This window comes from Hipposideros armiger, unplaced genomic scaffold (genome assembly GCF_001890085.2).
Source record: "Hipposideros armiger isolate ML-2016 unplaced genomic scaffold, ASM189008v1 scaffold_1, whole genome shotgun sequence".
Classification (NCBI taxonomy): Eukaryota; Metazoa; Chordata; class Mammalia; order Chiroptera; family Hipposideridae; genus Hipposideros; species Hipposideros armiger.
The window spans coordinates 7,503,044-7,519,195 of record NW_017731351.1 but is presented as its reverse complement, the minus strand read 5'-3'; the positions used below and the strand labels follow the sequence as shown (position 1 = coordinate 7,519,195).

Genomic DNA, 16,152 nt, shown 5'->3' with positions numbered 1-16,152 from the left:
AGTCTTACCCTGGTGTGGGTCCGGATGTGCATTTTCAGTCCGTCGTTTTTGCTGAACCCTTTGTCACAGTAAGGGCACTGGTAAGGACGCTCACCTACAAAACAGAGGGAGGCTTCATGGAGTAAAGCACGACGGAGCAGAGCGAGCACGTGCCAACCCCTCCTCCCACATCAGACCCTGTCCCCACCGCCCTGCATGCATGGCAGGGCGGACACACCCTGGCGGGGCAGGGCGGACACACCCTGGCGGGGCCGGGCAGTGGCCTGGCCGTGACTCAGCTCCCTCTGTCACTGTACTGGGCGGCTTCCATTGCTTCATGGACACTTTGTTTAAAAAAAAAAAGGGGGGATTTCATATTCTATGTCAGGGCGCTGAGTTTCCAAATGATTTCATAGAATTGGTGCATGTTAAACAGAACCATTGGCAGTTAAACTAATAGTAGATAGATACACACTTTCTGATAAAACTGAGTACCTCTCATCTAAAGGTTATCCAGAAAATAGTCAAGCCATTTTGCAACACAAGCAAGCATACATATACACATCACATTTTTTTTTTAAAGTTCTATTGTGAAATGTGAAAAAAATGTGACAAAACTTGATCTCCAGGAGGAATCTGCAGCAGCCCTCCACCAGTCTAATCATACAATGGGCAGTAACTCCAAATCACTAAGTATTTATTCCCTGATTTAAATACTGACATGGGAGACAGGAGACCCAGCTTGCAATCAAAGACCAATACAATAGAACAGTTGCCTTTCGACACACAAAACTTCTGTCTTTCCCTCGCAGCTAGTCTTCAGGTCCCCCAGCCTATGTGCGGTTTTGCTCTCCAGCACCCACAGAATAGCCAGCAAACAACATCAAAGAACGCAGTTATCAGCTAATTTATATGCTAATTAAGCCTCATCTAGCAGACTGGCTATTATTTTCTTTCATAATAGCTACATTTCCTCTATCACCAGGAAAAGGTTAACTTCTTTTAAAAGCATGGTCTTTTCTCCCTTTTCAGAATCTGATTGTCCTGAGGAGTTCTGCCCATCTTTCCAGCTGTAACTCTGGGAGAGAGATTTAACCTCACCGAACCTCTAAAAATGAGGTAATTCTGTCCGTCTCACGGGTGCAGCAACCGCGTATTCAGGTTTGCGCGAGGCAGGCTCATGCTGCCGCTCCTGGCACAAGTGTGAACAGTACTCCCTCCCACTTTCACAAGTGTCCCAATCAGGAACATAAAAATATATGGTCACCTGTTGTGGACTGAATTGTCCCGTGTCTACCCACCGCGCAAACCAAAATCCACATGTTGAAGTCCTAACCCCAGGACCTCAGGGTGTGACCTCATTTGGAAATAGGGTCCTTAGGGTCCTGGCACATGTTACTGGGATAGTGGGCCCCTAACCTGATATGACTAATGTCCTATTAAGAAGATGGCCATGTGAAGACAGACACAGAGGGACGATGCCACAGGAAGAGGGGAGCACCTTCAGGGCAGAGGGGTGGCCCTGCTGACTCCCTCTGGTCTCAGACTTGCAGCCTCCAGAACTGTTAGATGACAAAGTCTCACTGTTTAAGCCACTCACTTTGTGATGCCTCGTTACCAAGCAAACTAATGCCATCACCTCGTCATCATGGCAGCAAAGACTGTCACTCACGTCCATCTAGCTGCTGCCCGTGAGGCCTGTGCAGTTGCTCAGGACCGAAGCCGGAAGGTCTAGACAGCCGGATTTGTCCCCCAGTCCCCTGCCGCCCGGAGAGCCAGTGGCACTGAGCTGCCATGTTTGAGAAACCTGGTGACTTCGACTCCACTCCTTCTACTGGTCCAGAACAGAGCTCCAGTTTTAAAGGTGTCCCTAAATGACTTTGATAAAGGGAATGTGTCGGGAAACTACAGTGTGCTCCGCAGACCTACAGGCTACGCTCCACTGCTGCCCTCTCCTCTTCTGGATGGAGCATGTTTAGGGTACTCCTGTGTTTCTCAGACTCTGAGGACAAAACCATGGCTGCCCCCCCACTCTCACACTGGGGAAACCTGGACGAGCCAATGTATCCCTAACTATTAAAGTCATTTGCTTCACTTGTCTATTAAAGACAAGCTGTTTGTTCCTGGGTGTTTTTCACAGTATGTGTATAATACTTTCTTTCCTTCATTATCTAAAATTATTGTGATGGGTACGTTTGAAGGAAATATTTTGTCTGCACAGAAAATTACCCTGGTATGAACGGGAAGTAACCTTCAGCCTGAGAGAACTCAAAACGTGGGTCTTGCTTTCTCACTTCAGCACTGTCGGTCCACAGGTCCTGTGCACAGCAGGATGCAAATCCAAAGAGGCACTCCTTTTTAACACCTCTGGTAGATCCAGACACTGTCTTCATTTTGTTTGGGCTAATCACAGTGCTCAAGTTCTGACTAGCATGCAAATTAGTTAAGCTGAAAATTAGCTAATAAAATGGAGCTAAAACCCCATCTACAGTGGAAATAATTATAACAGCAGCTGAAACGTTCAGCGCCTATGATCAGCCTCTGTTCTGTTTATGATGCTTAGAGTAGCAATTTTAATTCTTGCAACAACCTTATGATCTAAGTATCATATCCCTAGTATACAAATAAAGAGAGTAAGACACCAAAAGGATAAGTCATTTGCTCAAGAGGACGCAGCTATCAAACAGTGGAATCAGAAATGAACCCTCACCTTAATCCTTAACTCTGTGCCATCACACACATTAATGACATGGCTAGTATTCTGTCTAAAATAGGTTAGACTTTTTAAAGTTATTGGCAGAAACTCTGCTTTTTGCAGTGACAGTTCACATGAACCAGAGCTTTCCACCTGGTAGATGGCGGCATCCTTCTAGTTATCAAAGCTCATCAGAAAAAACTCTGGGGCAGGTCAGGAATGTGTGTTTTGTCTCAAAGCGGGTCCCAAGTGATTGCAAATCCTGACATAACGTGAAGCTGAGCCCGGAGAACTACATCTAGGTAATCGCCTTCGACACTGAGAAGGGAAATACAATACTGGCAAGTATCACACACCACACGATGCGACTGAGCTACCAGCGGTCAGATTTAATGAGCACAGTAGCACAAATAACACTGATATGTACATAACTGCAACGTATTTTTCACTTCACTAAGGAAAATAGAGGAGCTCTTTGCATCTGCTTCTTTCTTTACACTATGTGCTGACACTGAATAACACTAAAACCCACTGGTGTTTTCCTCAAACCCATCAAGGAACAAACAGAAAAATATTGGCAACTATAAAGGGTTGATTTTAAGTTGATTTTAAAAGGTGCCACAAAGCGGCTACTCCAGGAAGCTCACTGACTGATTGATTAAATACACAGTTTTCGAGCACTGACCATCTGCCAGTTACTGGCCTGGGCTGTGGGAATGGAGTTACGAACAGATTCACAAAATTACCGTCCCTTCTACTTTACTAGTGTCATGAGAAAGACGAGCAAAAGTTAAAGAGAAAACACACGATCATTTCAGATACTGATAAACTATGAGAGGAAAAGAAAGCAAGGAGATGGTTTTAAGAAAGCTCTGTGTGGGCGTGGGCAGGAGAAGGACCAAGCACAGGGCGTCAGAAAAGACAGAAGCACTGAACGAGTGCAGTTCCTCGTGCCTACTGAACATCAGTCAAGACACCTTTGTGGTAATGCTTTTCCTTTGAATTCGAATTATTTGACTGGGCTTGAACTAAGTGCCTCTAAATCCTCAAGACACAGCTGAGGTGGAAGGAGCTGAAATGCACCAGGGGTGGGGGTAGGGGGAGGATGTTCAGAAAAAACGCTCCAGAAACTGGACATCGGCCTGTCACAGGCAGCGGGTGGTGATGACAAGGGACATCTAGATGCCACATGGAACCTTACCAGTCTAGCCTGGTCCTCAAGTCACCCTGAGTCTTTGACAAAGAAAATGCATTACCAACAACGACCATGCACTGGCAAATATGGCTAAAAACAACAGGAAGAAATCAGCGTCTGGTTTAATATATGCTATTAGAATAACAATTTACAGACGTTGCCATTGTTTTACGCACTGCAATGGTAAAGACATCAGAACTCTGGCCCTCACCAAAGGATGAACACGCTCACAGGGAAACAGCGTCTTCAGCTCGTGGGGGGAGTGACGGTCAGCGCGCGTCTTTCTGACACAAGGACCCTAACGTCACAGAGCCGCTGACTATCCATCTATTGTCACACAACCACCTCAACGTCCCATATCCTGACACAAACCCTCTCTATGATCTATGTTTACATAACAGGAAACTAATAAAGAAAAATCTTACAAACCTTGATATTCTTAAATTTCATATCTTGATTTCTTAAATTAGACAATGGATTTAATTTAAGAAATGAACTGACCGCTAAGTCAGAGGGCTCAGGGATCAAAATTTATTTCATACTGTTAAACATATTGAATGCAAGAGATTGAGTAAAATGATTATGATCAATCTGGAAAACTTTACAAAATGGTAAGTGATAAATTTTGTTATATATATTTTACCACAATTTAAAAAGTGTGCATCAAATGAGCCCTATGTTTTCAAAGATTTTTAAGCAAACAGGAAAATTTAACATATAATGTATAGCTTTTAAGATATTTTAATTACATAGACTATTTTCAAACAGCATTTTAATAATTTAAACTTTTGTCAGAATTTTTTTAAAGCTATGTAGATTTCAAAGGGCTCTCATATTCTCTGAAAATATGTAAACACAGAAAATGTAACTTAAGACGAAACAGAGTCAAGCTCTTACTTTCAAAGAATCCAAATTAAATATTTAAATAATTAAGTTAAATTAAATAATATTTAAAGGTTTTAGAGTTATTGTTTTACTTTTTACTTTGAGTTTTCCCAACAAAAATCGGTTTTGACGATGGCAACTTTCAAACAAAAAAAGCAAACAGCAACAGTGTATGTTTCATGAAAAATACTCTACCATGGTTCCAAGTAGTTGAACTTTATAATACACGTATTATGCGGTAATTCTTTAGAAGAACTTTATATTTGCTTTCCACAAATGTCATGGGACGGGCTTATTTTGCTTTTGTGGACAAAGGAAATTGTTCAAAACATCCAAGTGACTTGTTCTAAATGAAAATTAAACCGGAAAACATAATTGTGCAAGCACCACCCAGGTGCTTTTCCAATTCCACCATCCCAAGCCCCTCAACCGCTGGGGCGTCTAGCAATTACGAGTATACCACAGAGGGAGGTGAAATGCTCCACGGACAAATGGACGTAGCTCAAGTTCATTCTTGGCGCTTTTCTATGAATTGAAATCTTTTTTGTGTGTGTGCAGAAAAAAAGCCATGAAACCCCACTAACCTCAGCGCACCCCACACTGTTCCCCTTGGAATGTTCCTGTGAATTAAATCCTGCCGAATCTCAGTCTGCCGAAAGAAGTTAAACCCCCTGAGGACACCATATTTGAAAGAAAGACAACAAAAATCTGACCTTGACATTTACTCCTAGAATATTTATGGAGGAGATAGTCTCCTTTTATAAGTTTCAAGAGTCTACTATTATAAGGAAATGGGCAATAAAATATAAAAATCAGAAAGTGACTGAATGAGAAGACCTTTACTTCTCAAAATACTTTTACCACCCAAATCAAAACAAGTTTGCTTTTAAATGCGAGGTTCTATGAATGGAGCTACAAAAAAGTAAAAGTTACATCCTTTTCCGTATGCATCTTACAGTTACAGTATCCCTCCCTCATTTTTGAAGAGATGGCAAATCAAGCGGGGTTCACTGGGAAGCAGGAATTTGGAACTTTGTCTCAAAGACTGAAGAGCCAGACCTATTCACAGGTTGAAGGCAAAACAAAACCTGCGTTTTACTGCTGCCAACAGAGTATGAGATGTGGAACAAAAAAAGACAAGAGTCAATGAATAACTTTACAATATAATTATCTAGGGAGAGAAAGTAAGCGATTCCCCACTCAGGACACTCTGGTTCAGGCCAGCAAGGCATGTAAATGGCGCCCGCTACGTGTGATGTGTCTACTGGGAGCAGGACACCCTCCCGGGGCCCTTGGTGTGTGTGCGGACAGAAGCAAAGGAGACTGTTGCATAAAGAGAGACATCTGAGCAATCGACACTGGCCAAGTCTTCAAGGTTCTGACCAAAAAAGAGAAACGTCTATGTGAGCTGTCCACGGCGCTCCGTGAAGGCACACATTAGAGCCGGGGCGGGGGGGAGCGACGCAAGGCCAGGTGACGGAGTACTTTCACCCAGCAGTGCCGTTTTAGGAATTCCTACCAGAGCTTTCATTTCACCCAGTATTTACAAGCATACTTTGTGAACAGTGTTCACGGAGGGATTAAACTGTGAAACCGAGGGGCCTGCCCCAGGGGCTCTCCCTGTCAGTGCTGGGCGGGGAGGAATCGAGAGCACAGAGCTGAGCAGCAAGAAGCCCGGAAAATGGTTCTCCGTGCTCAAAAACTAGGGGAGCTGTGAAGCCTTCCCAGACCTGAAGCGCAATTCAGAGTTGCAGAAAAAGAACAGTCGCTCTTGGGGGAAAATGGTAGCGATGGCAGGAGAAAGCGCCGATCAGACGAAATCGGAAAGTGGTGGTGTTCCCAATTTCACCGAGGTCGCTGTGAGTAATACTATGTAATAATTTACCAGCAGATAAAGCTGTTTAAATACAGTGATGAAAACTGTTGCCCAGGCTACTTCCATTTTTAAGGACCCCCGTCTATTAGAAAATGAAGAAATGATCAAAAGTCACATAAATGATGGTGTATTTTAAATCGTCCATCTTATTAGAGTCTCTGTGAGTATATGAATAATTCATTTGGTGACTGCCCACACATTGTAAGACGAATGTTACTCCCTCAATCTGCCCTCTGTGCCGCAAATCCCAGCCTGTGACACACCTTGACAGAAGCACTGTAATTTCTGCATTAAAAAAATTAGGGTCTTTGATATTTTTGAAAAAATAATCATACTATGAAAATGACTGTCTTTAGTTGTCACTAACCCAAATTCAACTGGGAGGAGCCGAGGACAGAAATGAAAAACAGAAAAGAAGCAGTCCATTCCATTGATATGTTTGTTGATCAGAAATTATTTGAAGTGTCAAAATAACAGAGGAGAAAAAATTATGGAGTTCAGGACTTTACCTATAAATAAGACTTCTTAGGGAAAATCTGGTGTATTTCTATGCGAATTTTACAGTCAACTATTCTGTTAACTCTTAGATTACCTCAGGTAGGAGAACATTTGATTTGGCCTAATATTAGTAATTAACCATTTAGACAATAAATATTGCAAAATAAATTCCCTTTCCTCATATGAAGGTTATCTAATTCTCATAAAAATGTGAAAAACATACTTCCAACTTTCATGTGTTTATAATTACTTTGTTAATTCTATTTTTATTAATAATTGCCACAGTGTCCTATATTTATAATTATTTACAACTACTGTTTTGCAAACTGTGAACAAATATTTTTAAAAGTGAATAAATTCCTCCGAAAAAGTATTAGAGAAGAAAGAAAACTCAGGGGCTAAAATCCAAGGATAATCAAAGTGTAATATGCCGATCCATTATTTCTAAGCTGATCACAGCTATTTACTAAACAAAAGTAGGTATGTCCCAGGGCAGTGATTTACTGCTACATTCAAATAGCTGCGTGCGAGCAGGCCGAGGCCACAAGGGCCAGCGCAGCCGGTATCGATTAACACGGAAAGCGGGTTGCAACTGTAGGCAAGCAATTAACCTTCTGGCCCAGGGCTTTAAAACCCCAAAAGCGGTTCCTAGAATTTCTTTCATAATTTATGAACAACTAATGGAATTCATGTCACAGCCTGTGGATTCTCTTGCAGAATTAACCCCAGCTCTCACTGACCCCAAGAAGCTATAAAGCAACAGGAGAATTCGCTCTGCTATCTCCGCTGACCCCCGGGGCGCCGTCTCTGCCTGCGAGCACAGGACACGGGATGATGGATTGCAGAGCGGCCGCCAGGCACGGCCCGAAACGCGCACCTTCCCGGACCAGGAGGCCGCGCACCCGGCCCGGCCTCGGACAGCAAGCCCTCATCTCTGTTCTGTAGATGATGTTTACTCTGCTGCTGAACGTTGTACAGAGAGAGAAGGATGATGACACCAAAAGACAGTCAGGCTGTATCACCAGGGGCGCGCATACCTGCGAGTCAGTACAGGTAGGAGCAAAAACAAAACACACAGCGCCGGGGCGGCGCAGCCCGTTCCAGCAGGCGTCCTGGGGCCAGGCGCAGTGCTGTCCACACGCACCTTCATCTGTCCCTGGGCCCACACTGGCCGCTGGGACCGTTATCACGCCTGGGCTTCAGAGGAGGACAGGACGCTGCGAAGACACTGAGTGATTTACAGGCTCGTGCAGGGAGGAGAGAAGCACAGCGGACTTGGGAAGCCCCTAAGCTGACTCCAGGTTCTGTGCTCTCCATATGAACCAGGTATGAAGTAATCAGGTATGAAGTAATCAGGTATGCGCGCCAGCGGATTTTGTGGTGGGAAGGCTTCTCCATGGGTGGAGTTCAGGTCTCTGTTAGACCATAAGAAACAAACCGCAGACCCTCAGGCTTCCAAGTCTAGCTATTATCCTCAGCTGGTTGATAGGCCACAGGATAGGTCATCAAACATTAGGGAAGGTATGCAGGGCGGTCTGGGGGAAGTTCAAGAGCGACGGCAAGGGTCAGGTCATGTGTTAATAACACAAAAAATACCAGCAATGGAAGCCCTGGCAGCACTGAAGCCTCACTTGAGTCCTAGATGAACTGCGCACAAGTTGTGTGACCTCAGCAAAGCACTATATCTTGCTGGGTCTTAGGTCAATTAAGAGGCTTGAACTAGAAACTTCCTGAAATCCCTTTCTATTCGAAAAATCAAGCCTACTGTATTTTAATAATCTATGAAAGTGGACGTCTTGTGCACACTTGCTGTGCATACCTTTATTCTAATCACCTAATTATGAAGGAGTACAGAGTTTATGAAAAATAATATTTCAAAGTTAATGGAAAACCCAAAAGTGAGGTCAGACTTCACCCTAGGACAGTGGTTAATGGGAAAAGAGGAGACAGAAAAAAGAAGGTGAAGCCAGCACACAACTGGGTGGTTATTTAAGGAAGTAAAGGAGAAAATCAATCAAAACGTGAAGGAACCGGAGAACTTGCTTAAATGTTTTCTTTTAACAATATTAACAAAAGGTAACCTCATTCAAAGCACAGGAGCTACCAATGGATTTTCATATAACAGGACAGGAAACATTCCCTGAGATGATTTTAGATTCCATACAACAGTGCCTCTTTAAAAACTAACACTTGTTGAGTTTTACACAAAGGGATTTTTAAGAGTAGGCCTTTGCCTTCTATGAAAAGTGAAACTGCTATTCCACCCATTAGAATATATAAATTAAGTCACAGGTATATCACAACCAAACATTAATCAGATTATTTCCACTTTAGATAGTTAACTTAGTTTGAGAAAGTATATTTAGTCAAAATTTTTCCAGAGTAAGAAATTGGATTTTACGAAACTTTATGGGAGAGAAAACAGCCAAGATGAATTCTGAATCTGGGAGCTAGTCGGTAATATTACAGTACTCCTCGTCTTGGAAGAATGTGATTTCTCCTGGTTGTTCTTATCACCAGGTACGGCCCACGTACCTGTGTGGCTCCGGATGTGAACTCTCAGGGTCCCGCTGCTGGCAAACTTCTGACCACAGTATGGGCAGATTTTTTCCTTTTCTCCCGTGTGTGTCTATGTGGAGTGGAAGAGAAAGGGTGGAGAACCAGGTGAAGGTGATTAAGTGCCTGTGACAATGCTAAATCCTTTATTCCCAGGATTATGTTTCATTAAAATGATATCATATCACAATGAGATTTTCAACCACTTATCATGGGTATTCCCACCGGCTCAAAAAAAAGCTTGGAATCATACATTAGTGTTCATTTGAAAATAATTCCACAGTTTACTTTTTAAGCCTTTATAAAGCCCCCATCTAAGAATGATGGAGTTATACCAAACCAGTATATGCTGGCAAAACTGTACTCCAAATGGGGCTACAGTTGCCCTTGCCTGCTGCCAAGAAACATTTCCTTCGAAGCACTTTTCACATACTTCGTGTGTATTTAACGCTTCCAGACAGAATTCATCTCAATAAAGTAATCTGTTCCTTGCATTATGCTTGTCTGACTGGACTAATTTTGCTACAAAGCAAAGAGGAAGATAAATCTGACATGACCTTCAAAATCAGCAGGTGTGAACTGAACAGTCAATTTGAAAGAACAGTACTGCCCTCAACATACCTTTAATCTGGGCATAAAAAAAAAATAAGGAAAGGTAAAGGAGTATCATTCAAAAGCAAATTTTGACACCTCACGCCTGTTAGAATGTCTCTCATCAAACAGTCAACAAATAGGTACTGGCGAGGCTGTGGAGAAAAGGGGACCCTCCGACACTGCTGGTGGGGATGTAAATGGTGCAGCCGCCATGAACACAGTGTGGAGGCTCCTCAAAAAGGTAACGATAGAACCACCACATGACTCAGCAATTCCACTGCTGGGTATTTATCCAAAGAAAATGAAAACACTAATTCAAAAACGATACCTGTACACCTGTGTTCACTGCAGCATTGTTTATAATAGCCAAGGCATTTCATATAAAATTGATGCCCCCATGGTAATTAACAGACATGCTTAAATCTGTACCCCATTCAAGCTCCCAGCAGGCTTCCACTTACTTTCTTATGACTTCTAAGCACTGAAGGTGTAACGAATGCCTTATTGCACAGCTCGCATCTGTATTTCTTGTGTCTTTCGTGAACCACCTGGACGTGAACATTTAAGGTATCTTTCCTTTTGAACGTAGCATCACAGTGATGACACTTGAAAGTCCTCTCACCTTAGAAAATTAAAAGGTCAAATCAGGGACAAGTAAGATGCAACAGCAGGATCCTGCTAACTCCCCCCCCACAGATTTAGTCTGGTTTCCCCAAAAAAGTTAGCTTTATGGCTCTAACAACTTACCGCAACCATAAAAGGTAATGTTTCACAACAAATTTTGGCTCCACATTTGCTAAATCAGTGTGACTGGGGGAAGTCCTTTAACCTTATTCTATTTTCAGTCTCTTTAACTGGAAAATGTTGGGATTTAGTTAACTTCCTAGAGGTACCATGAGCTTTCTTTAAAAGTAAGTTTCTAAGACAACAGTGGGGTTTGAGATAAGGAGATTCTTGTGACAAAAGGACTCTGTACAGCAGAAGGAGTCACTTTTGGGATCCCTCCTAGCTCCCCTCAATTCCAGCACTAGCCCTGTGGCCTCTGGCGGACAAGGGAGCAGGCTGGCCTGCCCACAGGCAGCCAGCAGGGGCTCAGAGCAGCCCTCTCATCCCAGGACTGGGATGCCCCTTCCTGTCTCAGCAGCTTGAACTGGCGGCTCCGTAGTCAGCTGTGAGACAGCTGGGAGTGGGCCTCGGCCTCCCAGGCTCTCACACAGTGTGGGGGGCCGCCTCTCAAGAGGCAGTTGGATTGGGGCAGAGGGACCCAGCATGGCAATCCCCATTTATACCCCAGAGGCTCTGCTATTTGCCAGGCCTTCGCCGGCTTCTCTTTCTGTAGCCTGGGCCTGTGAGGCTACATACAAGCAATGCGTGTGCCCTATCGGAAGTCAGTGCTCTCCCTCAGGGAGCTATAAAACGTACGCAGCACATGATCACGATTTAGACAGACCAGTACCTGAGTAGATATTCCCTTCTTAGAGAACCATTATATGAGCACCGATTTACAAATTCACTATGAGACAAAATACATATTTTTCTACATCTAAATAAGAAACTACCTCAATTTCAACCAAGCTCATCTAACGCCCCTTTATTATAACCAGCATGCACTTAGCAATGTGAAGAGCCTATTATTTCTTCATAGCAAATTTAAGGGAGGAAGGACAAAAAGAAGGAAGAAAAAAGGAAAAGAAAAATTACCCTCCCTTTGTCTTTCCAAGTAGAGTGACGCCTCCTTAGTTTGAAGTCTCTTAGAGCCTTATTGAAACCCAATGCTTGAAACTAAGTCCCACCCAAATCCTCAGGAGTTGGAGAGTCTGACCTTTGTTGTTGCCTTTGTGCCTTTTCGTTTCAGGGTGTTAAGTCCTGGCCTAGTTGTCCTTAGGTATCTTTTTAGATGTATTTAAGCATTGTATATGTATAAAATATAACCAGTGAGAGTAAAAGGAAATATCAATCCACATAAGATTGCAAACATTAATAGCATATCTTATTTAGGCACTGAAAGAAATTTTTTTAAATCCTCCAAAATTGCTCCTATCAAAGCATTTTCATTCAACTATCCAGGGAATCAAAATATTGGTTCCTGTACAAAAACTTCACCAAGATACACCAAAGGAGTGCTTTCCTTTCTTCTTTCATATTTTAATTCCAGATTTCCTTGGTTTATCAGAATTTTAAAATTCTGATGTGAGATTTCTTTGCCTTAAATTTATCAGGACTTTTCCTTATCTTAGAGCTGGCTAGTAACCTGCCTTTTAGTTTTCAGAGTATTAGGAAATTGCAGTAATTTCCAAAATAATTATGACAAGTTATTCTTCTTTTCTTGAGCCAGAGTACTGATGTAAGTTTCTAACGACTTCATGTTTTGAAGGTAACCAGGTATTAATTTTCATATTGTGTTAGACAAGATCTAGTATTTTGTCATCTCTACTTAAGCCACTTGTGGTTTTCCTATCCTGTTAGCTCACCGGCCTTAACCGATGTCTAATTTTACCTCTAATCACTCATTTACTCACTCAGAGTTGGTGTTCCTCAGCAAGCGTCTCCGTGCGGCTTCCCAAAGCTTTGATCCCGGGTGTGCTGCCCGTTACATTAAATACAGAAAGCACAGTCTACACTCGGTCGCCTCAGCCACATCCTCAGCTGATGAGAACCAGCGAGCTGACATCCAGTCTTAGTTTCCTTATACTGAAAACCCCTTGCTGTTATTGCAAATAAAATTCCATCTATCCAAGGAAACATTTCCTGAGCAATAGACCAAGTTTAAAAGTCTTACTACTAGGAAGGAGGCTCCCTTGTCTAAATCCCTATTCTGAAATCCATTCATCTCGTAACAGTTGCTTTTCTTCACAAAATGATAGTGAAATGGAGTGGAAATTCCTGCTCTTCCATGACAAATTTTATTTCTTAAGTGTAGAGCTGTTTTTAAAAGGAAAGTGGAAAGTTGTGCTAAGACCATCTCCAGAGCTGTGAGGTGGCTGTGGGGCAGCATGAGAAGCAGACACTATCTTGACTGTGGGAAAAGACGCATTCCACTATATGCATGACCACTCAGTATTCACAAAATCTTTCATGTCATTATTATTTTGAATTTTAGATACTTCTACTTGACCAGAGAAAATTTCTTCCACAATACTATTTTATCTGTCCAATCAATTGTCAAGATTATTTTGCTTTCTTCTGAAATATCAAAAATGTTATGAGCAGTAGAAACTTCATGTGTAGAGGATGTTCTACTGATTCAACTCGGATGGAAAATGGATATAAATATTACTGTTAGACCACTGTTGTTCGAGACAGTGCTGCAGAAAGCCCCGGTTACCTCGCCATCTGAGCAGAGGACTTACTTTGAGACTCAGCTCAGCAGGAACATTTTCTTCTCTGACACAGCGTCTCCTTCAGTGACATGGCCATGAGGTGTGTGGTATTCTAGAAAGAGCTCTAAGTGTGACTCCTAGACAGAGTGCCTGGTGTGGATGTGTGTGACTTAAACTAAAGGAAAACAATGCCCCCGCCAAGAGAAGTCCGACCCCAGGCTGGCAAGTGGGAAAAGCAGGGATGGTCAGACCTGACGCTCCCCGGGGCCTGCGGACGTCCTTGCGTTTCTGAGTCTCAATCTTCTCCACTGTCCTCAAACTAAGAGGTCAAATTAGATGTGTACCCTGATCCTTTCCAACGTGACGAGTCTGAGAGCTAACAAAACCATGCCACATTCTGCGTGTTTTAGCGTCCGACATGTTACCTCGGTCGCTACATGTATTTTACCGTGAAGTACCCACATCTCAATGAGATTTGCATATATCCGGGCGACTGCTACCCAGATCAAAATATAAAACAGTTCCAGCACCCTGGCATGTAAATCGTTACATTTACAAGGGACCAAAACGTCTGTTTTAAACAAATTTCAAAGATACCTTACCAAGGTCAGGAAGTGCTTTTATATACAAACTTTAAATAATGGGAAGAAATGATATAAAATAAAATGTCTTATAAAATGCTGAACCTTACTGTGGGAACATAAATGAAGGATAAAGGAAGAAAACGGAGGCAGAAGTATCAGTACAAGCAGGTCACATCAGGACGTCAGGGACCGCGCGTGACGCCCACGTGCTGAAAGTTCACAAGAGCGAAGTGTGGCAGTCCCTCTCGCCCTCCCGACCTGCACGGCCTGCGCGGGGACTCACTGTTGTGGATGAGCAGGTGTCTCTGCAAGGAGAATGGGGTCCGGAACAGGGCTTTGCACTCCTCGCACTGGAACGGCCTCTCCTCGGAGTGCGTCTGCAGGCGAGAGAAACCGGAGTCAGAGCCAACCGGTCGTCACGACGACGGAGCCTGGATTCATGATGTGAAGGCGGGAAGAGGGGGAGGCGGAAAGCATCCCGTGGCTCCTGCTGACAGGCTTCATAGACGCGTGCGCACACTCAGCAGCGTCACAGGGAAGCACAACCGTGTCTTCTAATTCTCACAATCAGAAATTTGATCAATACTGCAGACAACTGTTCTTCTAATCACTGAAAGCTCATCTGAATACACACAGAGGTTTCTCAGGCTCTCCTTTGCAGAGTAAGATAACGTGCGATTTCTCTGAGTCACTGGGCAAGCTATAACCACGCCAGTACAACATTTCCAACACAAACAAAGGAAAATTGGTAAAAGGGAGACCGTTTCCACCCTTTTCCAACAATTTCACTGAATAACTTCAAATAATTTTTAGTCCTAGGTGATGCTTTTCCCATAAATTAGAGCATTCACTCATGTTATGATGCACATTACGTAACATGCATTAACTATTTATTTTGTGTCAAACGCTAAACACTTTCTATGAATTACTTCACTTAATTCTAACAGTAATTCAATGAATAAAAATATGATTATTGTCCCTATTTTACAGATGAGGAAACTAAGTCTGAACAAGTTTCAGTAATCTGCCAAATGTCAAAAAGCATAGATGCAGCAAGCACCATTAAAAACAAGACATACAAAAATATCTGATAAACAAGAAACAATAGAAAACTACCTGCTAGGTCTAAAACTGAAAAACAAAAACAACAGAGCTAAAACCTGTTTTCCGTTATATGCCAACATTAATCCATTTGGCCCAAATCAGTGATAAAAAAAAAACCCTTTTCCACCATGGATGGCAAGATAACACTATAATATCAAAAACTGAATTGTGCTCTCTTATTATAAGAAAAGAAGTCTTATCATCGAGGGGTTTTTACAATACAGGTGTCATAAAAATAAAGGGAATTGAAAGGAAAGTCACTTTATTCACAACATATTGATTTAAACATTTTAGTCTAGTGGACATTATAACATTGAAGATGCAAGCATTACCTACACACATAATGTTGGCGAGAAAGGTATTATCATGCTTTCTGTTGTGGCAAGTATAGAGAAAGGATGGGGGAACAGACATTTTAAAATCAGGATGAACTACCGATATTCAAATGTGGTGTTTAGCCAGAGAAAATAAAATGATAGGTGCAAATAAATAGGTGAATAAAATAGAAAATAGTAATAGGCTTCTTTCGTTATATAAAATAAACTTTTTTTATAGGAAAATATGGCATTTCAAATTGAAAGGAAAACCATAAAATGTTTAGTAAAAGTGCTTTATGCAACTGTCTAGACACGCAGGAAAAAATTAAGCTGGGTCTATTCCACACCCCTTACAAAAAGATAAATCCCATGTCAGTTCAGGTGTCTTAAAAAAGTCAAGAATAGGGCCGGCCGAGTGGCGCGATGGTTAAGAGCTGGCTTGGGACGCCAGAGGGCCCCGGTTCGGATCCCACATATGAAGGCCAGTGACACTGCCCTCTACAGCTAAGATGCTGAACAACAGCTCAACCTGGAGCTGGGCTGCCGTGA

At 42.6% G+C, this 16,152-nt stretch overlaps 1 protein-coding gene across 1 annotated transcript in view; it reads right to left on the bottom strand.

The window, feature by feature from the left end:
- Nucleotides 1-16,152, bottom strand: part of PRDM5 (PR/SET domain 5) — a 114,900-nt gene that overhangs the window by 29,044 nt on the left and 69,704 nt on the right. The window contains exons 11-14 of the mRNA XM_019669243.1: nt 14,466-14,559; nt 10,740-10,900; nt 9,664-9,757; nt 9-94 (exon numbers count right to left, since the gene is read on the bottom strand). Of these exons, the coding sequence (XP_019524788.1) occupies nt 9-94; nt 9,664-9,757; nt 10,740-10,900; nt 14,466-14,559 (435 nt within the window). The remainder of the gene's footprint in view (nt 1-8; nt 95-9,663; nt 9,758-10,739; nt 10,901-14,465; nt 14,560-16,152) is intronic.